The sequence below is a fragment of the Halichoerus grypus genome, chromosome 7, assembly GCF_964656455.1.
Source record: "Halichoerus grypus chromosome 7, mHalGry1.hap1.1, whole genome shotgun sequence".
Lineage (NCBI taxonomy): Eukaryota > Metazoa > Chordata > Mammalia > Carnivora > Phocidae > Halichoerus > Halichoerus grypus.
Window position 1 is genome coordinate 62,356,177 of NC_135718.1, and position 14,523 is coordinate 62,370,699.

Sequence of the window (14,523 nt, forward strand, 5' to 3'; positions counted from 1 at the left end):
CTGTCACTCGGGTTCTGCCCAGATGCATCTGGCTTGGGTCTGGCTCACCCCAAGTCACGGCGAAGGAAGGCACCCCAGCCCTGTGGCAGGACAGTCTTGCCTGGGGAATGCTCATGGGAAAAGCAAAAGATGAGAATTCTAAATTGGGCATTACGTATGTAAGAAGATGAAGCGTCGTTACTCATTTCCCCCATAAACAAATACGTTTGTCTCTGATCTTGATTTTCTAAATACTCAGAAAAGCACATCATGAAGTCCTTTTGCCTTAATGCTCCTTTTTCCATCCTTAATAACAACTTCATGTACTCCTCAGACACACACCATACAATTTGTTCAGGAAAATTCACACCAGTAATCTGGTATTCTGTGTGAAGATTTTTTTGCCTCTTGCATGTGCTTAAAAAACATTTTTCTAAAAAGGAAAACACATCTGCACGTGAAAACAAAGTCTTTAAAGTGAATTGCTATTCCAGAAAATCAAGCTAAGAGAATTCCATAAAAATAACCATTTTCCTTTTTTTTATTCCTTTCCTCAGAAAGGTGATTTGGGACACCTTAAGTGGAGAGTCAGACAAGAAAGAAAATGTTCTACGTAGAAGGGTCCCGCCCAGCCAGAGGTGGGCATTTTTCTCTGAGTTACAACCTATAGTAACTTTACTATAAATGCCAAATAAGAAGTGTCCAGAATAACCACACTTCATGAGCTTTGCTGAGTTTGAGACATCCACATAGCAACAGTCTCGCGATGGGGAAACATTAATGCTTTTTATATTGGTGATCAGTTGTAACATGAGCAATTAAGTACAGTACTAATGGACTATGGCCAGGAGCCTGGTACTAATATTAAAAACTGACAGAGATGAATAGGTTTGGAAGCAAAACCAGGCTGACAAAGACATTTTTATGAAGTGCTTGGACCTATTTGATTTAAACCAATCAGAGGCAAGTTTGGACGAGTCAGGCCTTCAGCGACAATGATGCATTCACAGGCATTGTACCATTTCTGCTGTGCCTTAAATAAAAACACCCATTGATTCTTTTCAACAACCCACACTTTCATTATTACACTCATTAATAAACCAAAAGTGCCCAACTAATATACAAGTAATATTTACTGAGGAACCAGCTACTTTTTTCTTGTTGGAAAATGAAAACATTTACTGGAAACATGAACCGCACCACATGAAAAATAAATCAGTGGATAATGCATAGGAGAGCACTCATTTCTTCTTCATCTTCGAGGGAAGCAAAGCTGGTGGTAGGGAAATAGGAAAAGGACCACGTCTGCATTTTGGGGTGAAAAGAAGAACACGAGATGACTGGTTGCACAGGATGAACTCGGTCACCCTGATCTGATGGGAAAGGTTTGAAACATGTCCACGGGCATCTCCAGACTAGATGTTTGCCCACAACATCCTGATCTTTTTCAGCTTCTTGAACCTTCTTGAAAACGGTGGCCCTTCACCAATCTAGTCCTGTCTGTTTTGTGTTAGCGTAGCCTGTAACTAGCAAGAAGGAATGAAATCTACCAAGTCCCTAAGCACAGTTTTAGCCAAGAGCTTCAGCCTCTTCTTTGACCAAAGCAGAACACTTTCTCATCCCTGGGACAGATCTGAGTGTCCTCCGCCCTTCTCTGGTAGAACCAGTAAAGAGAAGTAAGACGTAAGACAGCCAGAGAAGTTGCCCCCAGACTTTTCTCCTGATCACAACACACAGGAACATAGGTGATTCCTTTCAGATTATGATTGGCTCAAAATGAGTGAGACTGGTATAATTCTAAGTGGAGTCTCATTTTTTTTTTAAGATTTTATTTATTTACTTGAGAGAGAGAGAGAGCATGAGCGGGGGGAGGGAGAGGGGGAGGGAGAAGCAGACGCTCCACTGAGCAGGGACCCTGATGTGGGCCTCCATCCCAGGACACCGGGATCATGACCTGAGCTGAAGGCAGCCGCTTAACCAACTGAGCCATGCAGGCGCCCCCTGGAGTCTCATTTTTTTTTGAGTCAATTATCTGCAAATTTTAGTACTTCACTATTATTGACTACTAACCACTCAAGACACCCCTTGTATCTGATTGCAGCAATGTGAAAGGGGCCTAGATGGTGAAAGGATATACAAGGAAGGATGAAGGACCTTGCTAATTGACCCGGGACAGCTGTGTTCTAACCTGGGTTTCTGTCTCTGTGTAGGGATTTCCATATTGGGGGTCCCACTTGGCGGTTGACTATTGTCTCAGCCCCAAATCTACTCTTCTGTGCTCTGCTTGGTGATGCTGGGACTGGGATTCTGCAGATTACATGTCTCTTTTATCAGTTGTCTTCCTTTTGGGGTCCTGCAAATGGGGCCCGAGGAGCCCAGGGGAGGGGAGGAAGGACTCCTTCTTTCTATTTTGCTTGCTGTTCATTTCAGGGCCAACCCAACAGTAATTTAGCAGCTGCAGTTGGTTCCAGCCTTTAGCTTCTGTCAACAATCCCAGAACAGTTTTATGGCATTTGCTCTGAGGTCCAGCACCAGCCAGGGAGCACTGCCTCTTCAGGTCTGAGCCTAGCTCCGCGGTGTTCCACCTCTGAGCTCAATAACGACCAGCACTGGTTGGGAGCCTCTCCCAGGGAGGGATCTGAATCCCAGCTCTGTGAGGCATACTCTCTAAACTTCTGGGTGGCAACACCCTAACCCACTTTCTCCTATTCTCTTGACCCCAGGGAACCTGTGGTTATTTCCTCCATATTAACGTTGTGCTTTACGTTTGTTTCAATAATTCCCTATAGTAGATTCTCTTTGTTGAATACCTGGTGTAGTTTTTTTTTTTTTTAAAGATTTTATTTATTTGTTTGACAGAGAGATACACAATGAGAGAGGGAACACAAGCAGGGGGAGTGGGAGAGGGAGAAGCAGGCTTTCCGCTGAGCAGGGAGCCTGATGCGGGGCTCAATCCCAGGACCCTGGGATCATGACCTGAGCCAAAGGCAGACACTCAACACCTGAGCCACCGAGGCGCCCCTCCTGGTGTGGTTTTTATTTTCCTTACTGCATCCCGACTGATACACACTGACCCAACAAATTCTAGATTTAGCAGAGTGGGTGACATAGCCTTTCAAAAAATTTAATCCAGTGGGAGACCAAACCTATATGAAATACTCCTTTACTCCCAAGAATGAGGAGAGAAGAGACATTTTTAAAGAATCTTAAATAATGTTTCCTAGTAGCTAAAGTTTGAGGTATCTCGACTAGAGTTTTCCAATTTGACTGATTGAAGGCATTTGGGATTCTACTACTTCAGATGAGGTAAATCATGAAACAAAGTACACAGTCTTCAAAAGAATATATCCTGGTATTTCATTTAAGATTGAGGCTATTTTTATCCACATAACTGCTTGAGTTCATTATACACACACACACTCACTCTACTATCAGATCCAATCCTTTTTCCATCCCAAACCTAATCTGTTTTTTGACCATGGGATGCTCTGTAATATGTTTGATTAATTTTCATTCTTTAACTGGGTGAACTAGCTAACAGTTGAGATACGCTCTTTTTTGCAAATTTTAACTATCTGATCTTTGAAGTTTGATGATTCAGGTGTCGGGAACATTTGCAGATGGAGGTACGGGAGGTTCACTATCAGCGAACATATAGACAGAGTTGAAAATACAGACAGAGTTTCTAATGAAAATGCTCTGATTAAAGCCTTGACTCAGAAGTCAACACCAAGCTGAATGTGTTCCCTTCCGTGCTCTTTACACAACACTCACCTGAGATACCGATGCTATTTTGTACTAGGATTTCAGTGGTGCCCCTGTTATGTCCAGTGAGAATGTAGGTTTTATATTAAATACTGAGAGAAATAACACTCACATTTGAAAAACTGATGTAGTATACTGAAAACAATGCTAGGAAGAGTAATAATTCGAATTCCTGTTACCATTTTAAAAAAAAATCCTTGTGGATCATTACCCCGACAAGTAAGGCAATGTCTTGCTACTACTTTGTGGGGATTTTTCATGGGTTACTAAACCCAATCTAGTTTACTATGATTATATCTACAAAAACTTTCTAAGTTTCATTGAATGGCTATCCTAACACAGGCTCTACGCTAAATGCAACACAGATAAAAATATAACTAAAACTTAACAAAATATCACTGAGAGGTGATCCTCTAGATAACAGTATCTGGAGACGCATTTGTAGGATCCATCTGGGTTGAAGCTGGAATGGTAATGGACTTGTAAAGAGCAGCCGTCACACTTAGCAGTTCTGTTTTACCTTTCAAACTAGCAAGCTAACTGGCCTGTTTGTTCAGCTGTGTCTTGACTTCATTCCACCCATGACGGTTATTAAAACATACAGACACACACACACACACACACACACACACACACCCTCTGCTTGGATCTTACAAGCTCTGAATTTGAAACCAGGCTGCTGAGTCAGTCAACATGTCAGCAAGGAAATGAAATGCCAGGGATAAAGAAGCTGGCGTGACCCTAACAAATTAAAGATGGACTGGAAGCACAGAGCAAGGGTAACGCATGAATCTGCTAACAGACCTGCACTGCTGTGGGCACCGATAGTCCTAATGCAAAGGGGAAACACTCCTGTGGAGACAAGCTTCACAACAGCTAAGGCAGCATTACCTCTTGTTTGCATGATCATCACCTTCTGAGAGAGGCTGAAGGTGTTAGAAAACTGAACCACGCAAAGCTTGGCAAGAAAGGATTTTCTTGGTCAACAGCATAGCCGTAGAAGAAAAAAAATACCAAGATGGGGAAAAAACCCAATGGATATTATCTGGGGCCAATTTTCTTATTAAAGAAGTGCGTACTTTTCAATATTAATACATTCAACATTAAAACATTTTAATGTCCATACGGTTACATGGCAACCCCATAGTAACACTGCAGACTTAGGATTTCCAGAAGCTGAAGGTTCTCCCAGTACATGAACCTACGAAGAAGGTACTGAGTAATCTAGGCTTGTGGGGGAAAAATAAAAAGGTATTGTCAAATAGGTGGTCACAGGATAAAACCAAACTAAAAGAACATCTAATTTTAGCCCCTGTAACCAGAGAAAGCCATGTCCCCTAAAAAATCACAAGGCGGTATGCAAGGTAAAATGCCAGAGGATATTTTCTATTTCCAGAAAGGTCCTTCAGACTTCCCCTTATCTTATCCTTCCCCAAAAGTGTCTTCCAATGAACACACTTTTAATTAAGCAAGGACTTTCCAAGAAAGGGCTTCTTACCTTTCATAATGCCTGCGGGTGCAAGTGGCGGCGCTGGTGCTCCCAGGATTACCGCCTAATTCATCATAAATGTGCTTCCATTGTCGGCGGGCTGTTATCTGAAAAAATGGCAACGGGAAATTCAATCTTGCATCATAGGAGATTCACAGTGCCAGGATTCAGTACAAATGCAACAGGCAGAAGAGGACAGTCTGTTCTGGAAACCCAGAGACAGAGAAGTCCAGATGAGTATACGGAGAGACTCGGGGTTTCACAGGGGGATCTCTCTCGTGGTACTTTTCTTGACAATAAACATGGAATTCTGCTTTGGGTTCTATATTGTGTCACTCTTAGAGCATTTCCTCTAAGGCATCTCCCTGGATATTTTATGTAGATATTCCCCCCACCCCACCCCACCCCCGAGGACCCAAACTCATACTCTGATCCTTTAGGTCATATTGATAAAGCATCCAAATAAAATAAGATTTCAGCTAAAGTATCAGTTTAAATGAATCAGAATGGACACTGGTTCCTTAAGGGGCGGGGAAATGGGTGACCAAGGATAGAGGAAAAGAGAGAGGCTTTGCACCAAACTTGCTTTTGTATCTTCCGATTTTTGACCTGTGTGCTGTGTTGGCCACTTCAAACACTAAATAAAATTACTACATAAATTAATTCAATTGATCAAATTGCTTATGGAATTTGCAGTCATCTCCGGCTATATTTTTAATCCAGCTCCTCTAACCATCAAAACAAAACCCAAATCTGAAACTGTATATGTTGCAACCTGTTTATTTTTATTCCCTTAGGTCAGGAAAACGGGCTATCAGTCCAATGCTAGGAAAACGAACAACTTCCGAAGTGAAAATGCGAGCTTATGTCTACTGGGGAGCTGGGTGAACAGAACCCGGCAGCTTGCAATCTACCCAACAGCATACCCTGGTCCTGTTTAATTCCCCTCTTTAATTTTTTTTTGTACGTAAATTAAGATTTTACAAAATAACAGATGCATCATCTGGCAAATGATTAATCTGGGGAAACCACGTCATTTACTACATCCGAGCAAGTCTAGTACTTCCTTGAAACGAGGAGACAGAGCCTCTGAGGTCCTTGTGAACGTCTCTGAACAGAGTTCCAGGAAAACTCTGTTATTGGAATGTGCAGGGGGCAGGGTGTGGCCGAGGTGTGCGTGGCAGTGGCCACAATCCGACCCGGGGCTTCTTTTGAAATATACCCGCAGAGCTGCCAGCTGAGTTCACTTAGGGGCTAAAGGCAGCAAGCCGGGGTGGGGGGGTGGGGGGGAGTCTCAACTTGCAAACAGGGGCTCTGTCACTGTAATCTAAGGAGGAGGGGAGGGGTGGTTAAATATTACAGGGTAAATGGCACCTTTTCCATTTCAAATAAAAGCGCTTTTATTTCTATAAACCGTTCTTGACCCCGAGACAATGGGAGGTTTGCATTGTTCAATTTCCCATGAAGCATTCTTGAACCAATGTGTTTCAATAGTTCTCTCTAGACAGAACCACCTCTTGCATCTCCTGGCAGGTATGACTAAAAATAAAATCTTCCTTTATTTATAGCTTGGTTTAGATGATAATAAATGGTTTCAAGTCCCTTTCAAAACACTCAAAATACATATTTTAGTAATTACTTTATATTTAATTATGATCTCCCTCCAATCTTTTAAATAATACACTTTCAGGCTGGTCTATTCAAGATCTGCGTAAAGGAAGAAGCGAAACTGGATCCTCTCCCACGTGTCTCTGTTATTCCTCAAAGCCCTTAGCACGCTGAGGCCCCCTGAAACACACCTCCATATTTCCCTCCCTCAGATGAAGTGTGTGGGCCCTGGGGAGCCCACAGGGCCAGAAAACAGCCTATGTATGTCCCTGCACGCACTTCAGAGGAAACCATCACTCTTGGCATCCTTGTATCTCTCCTGTGCACTCTATTTCATATTTTGTGAAGTACTTTCACAAGCGTGGTATCATTTCATCCTCCCATTAGCCTGTGAGGTAGATTATAGGAATCTCGTCACAGATGAAGGAAGTAAGACACAGAGAGGTTGCACAGCTTGCCCAAGGACACACAACAGAATGGCCGTGCCAGGGCTCACACCAATATCTTATGATGCCAGAGCAGACTTCCTTTTCACTACATCAAAACAGCCTGCCCATCAGAATGTGCTGGTGAACAGTCCACGTGTACAGCATGGTGACAGTACAGAAGCTAGGGACCTTCTGCTTCACGTGAGGCAGAGAGCTGTGGAAATCACAGCTTCTGCTACAAGGTCTGACTTTGAGCTGTGGGTCTCTTACTAGTGGAGAAATAGCACAGCAATGAGGTCAGCAAGAATCTAAGGGGATGGGTTAGGTTAATAGTGCTTTGAGATTTTACTCTCACCTAGTAAAACTATGGCTCCTTCTACCCTGACAACGTGTGTATCTAGTTAGAACAGAGGTTCTCTGTTATGTTCACCAGTGAATCATAGATAACTCTCAATTATATTGGGATCCATCCATTCACTCGACTCTTCATTCACCAAACATTTCTTGAACATCTCCCATTGGTTGGGTGCTATGCTAGCATCTGGGATGCAACAATGGAAACCAGACCCAACACCCAACATGACCACATCCGTGTGTGTGTGTGTGTGTGTGTGTTGGGGGATACCAAACGTAAACAAGGGACCACACAGATAAAATAATACAGGTTGTGAAAAATGTCATGAACGAGAGACCACTGATGAGGGGATATTTAATGTGTGGAAACTGACCATACACCCCTCCTATACCTATCATCTAGACTAGGGGGTAGTACCCTGTTCAACACTTGCCTATCACAGAAATGACAAACTTCTTTAAGAATAAATAATGAGGGGCGCCTGGGTGGCCCAGATGGTTAAGCGTCTGCCTTCGGCTCAGGTCATGATCCCGGGGTCCTGGGATCAAGCCCCACATCAGGCTCCTGGCTCAGCAGGGAGCCTGCTTCTCCCTCTCCCTCTGCCTCTCCCCCTCCTCATGCTCTCTCTTTCTCTCTGTATCTCTGTGTCTCAAATGAATAAATAAAATCTTTAAAAAAATGCTTAAAAAAAAAGAATAAATAATGAATTGTCAAAAGGAGGAAAACAATCTTCCTCACACTAGGACTGAAACTGTGGCAAGCAGGGGGCCAGCCTCAAGTGTCCCTTGGCATTAGTAAGCCACGTGCAGTTGGCTAGCAGTCTGCGTTAGCCCCTGCTAGCAAGTTCTGGTGTTTAAATACAGTTTTCACCAGTAAGAGTTCATCTGGAGCAAAGACAAGGGCTGGGCCTTCCGGGAAGTGGTCCCTGTTTACTGAGCTTCCACCTGCCGGCCTAGATGAATCAGGCCATTTTGAGATATTTTCTTTCCACAGGAAAGTCATAAAATGTGCTCTTTCCAACTGCTAACTGCTTTTATGCTTTTAAGTACACAGTTCTCCTGGGTACACATCTCCATTTTTTTGTGTCCAGATGTGCTCTTCATTCAAATGCCGTCCACGGGCTTTAAAGGGAGAAATGTCTAAATCCTCCCATTGTCCAACCCACTGTGGGTCCCAGCGCCCTCTAAGGAGAAAGGAAAGGATGCAAGAACTCCTCCTGGCCCAGCTACCGGGCATCGTGCTCCCACCTGTACACACGTGCCTCCTGCACTAGTGCGCTTTCCTCATGCCGAAGTATGTATCCACTTCGGGTTTTTATTCTGTAGCCCGGAATGTGTGTTATCTCTAAAACCCCACTGGGGCAAAACCAATGTCTGCCTCGTAGTATCTAGCCCCCCGTTCCACGCAGCTGGAAAGTCTGATCTAGCCATGGGGTGAGTTTGACTAGCTCTTTGGTTTAACTGGAGCCTCCCGGTCATGGTCACGTTTCTACCTGACCTTCTATCATTTTAGGTTTTTAAGGATACAAAGAACTTCTGGCTCTTTGTTTCCTAAAGAGAATGGCCAAATTCATTCAAGCAATGTTTTCTCTTGGATTGTGCTTCCCCTGTCATCTCCTACAAAAGCCTCGCTTAAATGATAGGGATTCCTGACATCAGCCCAGCGTCTACTGGCTGCCATTGGAGGGCCCTGGGCCAGTCACAGAGGTGTGGAGGGGGAAGGTGGAAGATGGAGGGCTGAGGGTGGGGAGATATCATGAAAAGAAAGAGAAGTTACTACTTTCAAGGGTTCATAATTTAGCAGGAAGCATAACCCCATACCATTAACCATAAAGCAAGATGAAAAACCGAGCAGACCGCACCCACGTACAGCAAACCAATCTAGGTGTGTGGAGACTTCACCTCACTCTGAAGACACTTGACAGTTACTTCTTTCCCTGGTGTGGGTAAGACCCAAGAGACTGAAAAGCACTGTACACCTATTATGTTTATGTATGTTCATTGTTTCTAAACATAGTGGTTTTCAAACCGCTCTTTGGAACCCAAGGTGGCCTGAAACTAACCCTTCACACCTCTGCCAAGAAAATGGGTCCAGGGGGTAGGAAAGGAATCTGTCCCATCTATAGCTTACTTGATGAAAATATCCTGTTATTTAAAAAAACAACAACAACTGGGAAATGATTTTAACCCAAGACATGGCCTTGGAGCTGGGTTTCTTTACCTTCGTGGTTGCAGGGATGAAATAATGTTGGAATTTTTGTGGCCTGGTTAGGAAACAGCAATCAGAAATCTTGCAGGACTCGAGTGTGTCCATGGCTTAAGAATGTAGCAGATGTGAAGTCAAAAGGAACATTTGCCTGCATGCCCAGGCTGCTCTGAGAAACAGCCTCTTTCTCGGGACACCTTGAGGGCGGACTGAATTCAAGGAAGATGACTTTTTTTTCCTGGTAGTACTCCAGGAACTGGAGCCTTTCAAAACTACATGACATCATCTTTGGCCTCGAGAATTCTGAATTAAGCAAGAGGCTTTGTCCGTCCAGAGTACTAGGGTTAGATTCAGAGGATGTCTTGAAATGATGTCAAAGCCAGAATCTGGTGTCAGAGCCTAATCCTTCCAGCAAGAAGACATGTGACTTCTTCCTCCAGATGAGAAATAATGGTCCCGTCTCACCCGTGGGGAGAGAAGGACCTGCTAACTGGCATTCTTAGAAGGCACCGCTTGCATGGTCCTTTGCCTCTAGAATAAGATTTTTCTCAAGACCCATTTCCCTACTCTACCTTCTCTCCAAATATTGCCTCTGGCTCACCATCACATGGTTAGCCAAATGGAAATCACTTTAGCAAACCACCCTCCACACGCTTCATCCTGGTAATACCCCAAGCTACTCTTCAAGCTTTAATTGCTTCACCAGACACTGAAGTGAAGACCTCTTTTGCTCATCAGCACAGTTTTATCCAGCTCTGCCTCCTCAACCGTGGGTGAGCCTGCTCTAAAACATTTGGGAGGAGAAGTTGGATATATGATTGTAAAGGAAGGATCCTCACTGCCAACCAATCAAAATGCCAGGATATTGTTTTTTAGGGAATCAAATCCATTCGGTACATTTGCGATCTCTAAACCTAAGGATGCAGAGACACAAAATTCATTTCCAGCAAAGGCAGAGGAGGCCAACAGAACTGAATACAGCCATTAGTCAAATGCTTATAAAGGCTTAAAATAAAACTTCTGCTCTTTTTTTTTTTTTTAATTCAATTTGAGGGTTGTGAAGGACTGCAATGAAATAATCCATAATCCGCAATTCAAACCAGAAGGTTTGGAATAGTTTATAACCACAAACAAAAACAAGCCAATTAAGATGGCCTCTTTTTATAACCAGAAGGAATTCCAGAGAGATGTCTTTATCCAATCACAAGTTAACAGCAGAAGAGATACATCTACAAATTTGAAACTTGCAATTTTTTACTATTACTGAATGTTTACATCACGCAGACTTCTTGACCCATCTCCTAAGTTCACACATTTTTCTCAAGAATCAGATAAAATCTCAGCTAGTAGTTAGTGTGTCGGGTAAGGCTCAGGGTAGGTACAAAGAATCTACTGAAAGACGCTACTAACGAAGGTAGGCTATTGGAGGCTTTTCCCAAAATATCACCCAAAATAGGGAGAAAGCGCTGTAGATAGAGAAGACACCGCTGGGGGTGGAAGGCACAAAGAATGGTCATTTATGCATCTCTTTCCTTCCAGTGTTGCTATGGAGGTGGTGACAGCTGTGTGCAAAAATCTCAGCAAGTCAGAATCTGAAGAAGTCCACGACGACCCCTCGCAACTCATTTCACCTCACTGTGCCTCAGTTTCCTCACTTGTAAAATGAGGGTATGGACTGGAGCAGGGCAAGTATCTTTCTCTGCACCAAGGCCAATTTGCAAAACATAAAAAGGTTCGGACGGTACTCTTTCCCTCATTCAAAATGAAAATGGCTTATCAGGTCCCGACTTAGCTGGATTACCACTTTATCAAATGGAAAAACCTTCGTTGGAAACTTGGTGCTGCTTTGGAGCCAAAGAAATGGTAATATTCTGGTGGGCTTCTTTAGTAATAGCGTGAAGACAACTTTCTAATCTTTGATGCTTGACTGAGATGGGGCCACATCGTGAAGCGAGGAGCCCACAAGGGCCAGTAGGTGAAGTGGGAATAGTCACTGTTACCATTAGCTTTGAATTAACATCACCCAGAGTGCTTGTCAAAAAGGATTCTCGGGTTCTTAGGCCCAGGCCCACTGCAGTTAACGGCTCAGTGTGGAGGTCTAGACAGCTCCCTATACTTTCAAGTTCCCCTTTGCAAATCTGAGCCCTAGTTCTCGAGTGGCCTTTGGGAGCCACGGATCTAGAAGATTCTAAGATCTCCTCTGAGCTCTAATGACAAGTCTACACTTGCTTCTGCTACCAGATAATCTCACAGATAAATGTCTTTCAATAACACAGCGATGACAACTTAAGTCCTCAGACGGGATCTTATTCTGGACTGACTTCAAAACTGAATCCTCAGTGAATATTTCATTCCGTTTATTGGTCAATATATACCAATGGAAAAATGTATTCTGTACTTTGGGGATTCAAAAGCTTCAACATAGCATGCGAGTAGCCAATTGCAGTGCCTACAGGGACAGCAAGGTAGCATGAAGCATTAAAAAAATAAAAAGGAAAGGAAGGAGAGAAGAGAGGGAGGAAGGGAGGAGGGAAGGAAAAATCCTACCAACCGGCTTCATCTAGTTTTTGACCCCGGATGTAGATTTTATAGTTCACAGGGCTAAGTAGATTTGCTGTCTCAGAGGAGATGAAAAACTTGGGGGTGAAGAATGGCAGGGGCCCAACGAACAATGAGGGAGTTGATGGGTAAATAGAGAGAGAAGGAGGGAAGGAGCGATTCCAGAGGTTGCCAGTTCTCTTTGTGGCTTGGCTGAAGACTTGCAGCTCATACACAACCAGATGGGAAGCAGATGCTGATCGGGTCTCCCAGATGACCCGCCCCCCATCCCAGCCTCTCTCTACTTGACTCCACCTACACACACAGAGTGAATGCAGAATGAGGGGCAGAACAGAACACTTAGCTTGTTATCAATCTTCTCTGCGTCGCTCCCCCTCCCCTGCCCCCAGCCAGCCTACAGGATAAGTCCAGGGGCTACCATCCAAAAGCCTTTCTCACAGGGCTCCATCCTCTCTGGACTCGCCTTCGAGGTCACTCATCCCAGCCACCTGGTCACCCAACTTTACATTACTCAAACTCTCCATGTCCAACATCATTCTACCTCCACATTTTATTTCTTCATCTGGCTTTCTCTTCCTGGAAGGCTGTGATAATTCATGTCTAAATTCCATTGATTCTCCAAAATTCTGCTCAGATGGCACGAGAGCCACAAGTCTTCCTTCCCTCATTTCTAAAATGAAACAGTACTATACCTGAACAGGGAACGGATCTTTTTCCACCTTGTCTCTTACTCATAACCACTGCCTCTCCTGGATGGCAAGCAACTAGAACCAATGGCCTATGTTTTCCGCTGATTGGCTGATTGAGCAGTCATTTGTTATTTCACTCATTCAACAAAAGAAGAATGCCCTGAAACTTATCAGAAGTTTCTTTTGTGTATTCTACACCCACTTGCTGTTGCATGGGGAAAACAGATCCTTGTGAAGATGGAGAAGATACAAAAGCAGGAAAAACGGATTCTGTGAAATTTGTTGGCACTGTATCAGTAAACAACAATACATTTCTGGGTTTAAAAAGACATTTCATAATATTGTGCAGTATCACGTAACTTATCCGCTGTTCATACAAATGTGTATTCCTGTTCTTAACATCGAGCGTTAGACTTAAAAATCTAGGCTATGGGGCTGACTCCTAAATCCACGAGGCTAGCTCTGAATAAGTTATTTTTTTCACATGGACAAAAGCTATAATTAGCTTAAGATTTTGCAAAACTATGAGCCACCATGGCAAGGAGTCAATCTCTTTGTCCTATCAACAGATCCAACCAAGTGAAAAATTATATCATTTATATTTACAGGGGGTGCTTGGTAAAACAAATATTTAAGTAAATTCATGTCTATGAAACACACAGTTTATAATACTTCATATGAGCATTATATTGCTTTATAAACGGGTACATATATCCCAGGTCTTAAACATCTTACACACACATTTACTCCCATCTTAGAATTCTGAGTCAGAATTCATGGCAGGTATCTCTACAGTAAATACCAGATTATCCGAATCACATCATGCTTGCCATCTTTTCCCATTCCAAAACCCTGACATCAAACCATTATATTAGTTCGTGGAACAATATGCTATATCTGGCAAGAAACCCTGGTTATTATGGTGGGACTAAAAATGAATTTCATTTTCTTGACACTGTGTCTCTTACTGTCATTTTACTATATTACAGAGATATCCCAGGTTACTTCATAAGGAAAGAAAAAAAAATAATATCTTATTCAATTGCGAAGAAACTGCACAACTTAATCTGATCATTGTGTGGAGGAGAAAATATTTCCAATGACGACATCTTCCTATGTCAATTGATTTTATTACAGATTTCATCTCTGTGTGCTATATTAATACAGCTCTTTCTTCTTCTTTCAAGATTTTAATCTTAGTTTGTTGCTCTAACGTTTTATTGGTTCAAAATACATGCTGTAAAATCCGTGGCCATCAAATTTTCCTGTGGGCTAAAAATAACTCGTTCCTGTCAGTTAGAATTAGCTGATAAAGAGTGTCAGAGCCTGTTCTGAATAAGTTTGATAACTTCCTGTTTATGCGGCACTGACCCTTGTCTAATAAAGCTTCTTTGCCCTAGAATAAGAGAAGATTCTGCTGCATTCTATTCCTTAATGGCCAATACT

At 43.0% G+C, this 14,523-nt stretch overlaps 1 protein-coding gene across 3 annotated transcripts in view; it reads right to left on the reverse strand.

Annotated features, from left to right (window-relative positions):
- ARID5B (AT-rich interaction domain 5B) overlaps positions 1-14,523 on the reverse strand; it is a 176,964-nt gene that overhangs the window by 20,262 nt on the left and 142,179 nt on the right. For all 3 annotated transcript variants that reach the window (XM_078077668.1, XM_036066734.2, XM_036066736.2), the window contains one exon: positions 5,243-5,340. In XM_078077668.1, the coding sequence (XP_077933794.1) occupies positions 5,243-5,340 (98 nt within the window). The remainder of the gene's footprint in view (positions 1-5,242; positions 5,341-14,523) is intronic.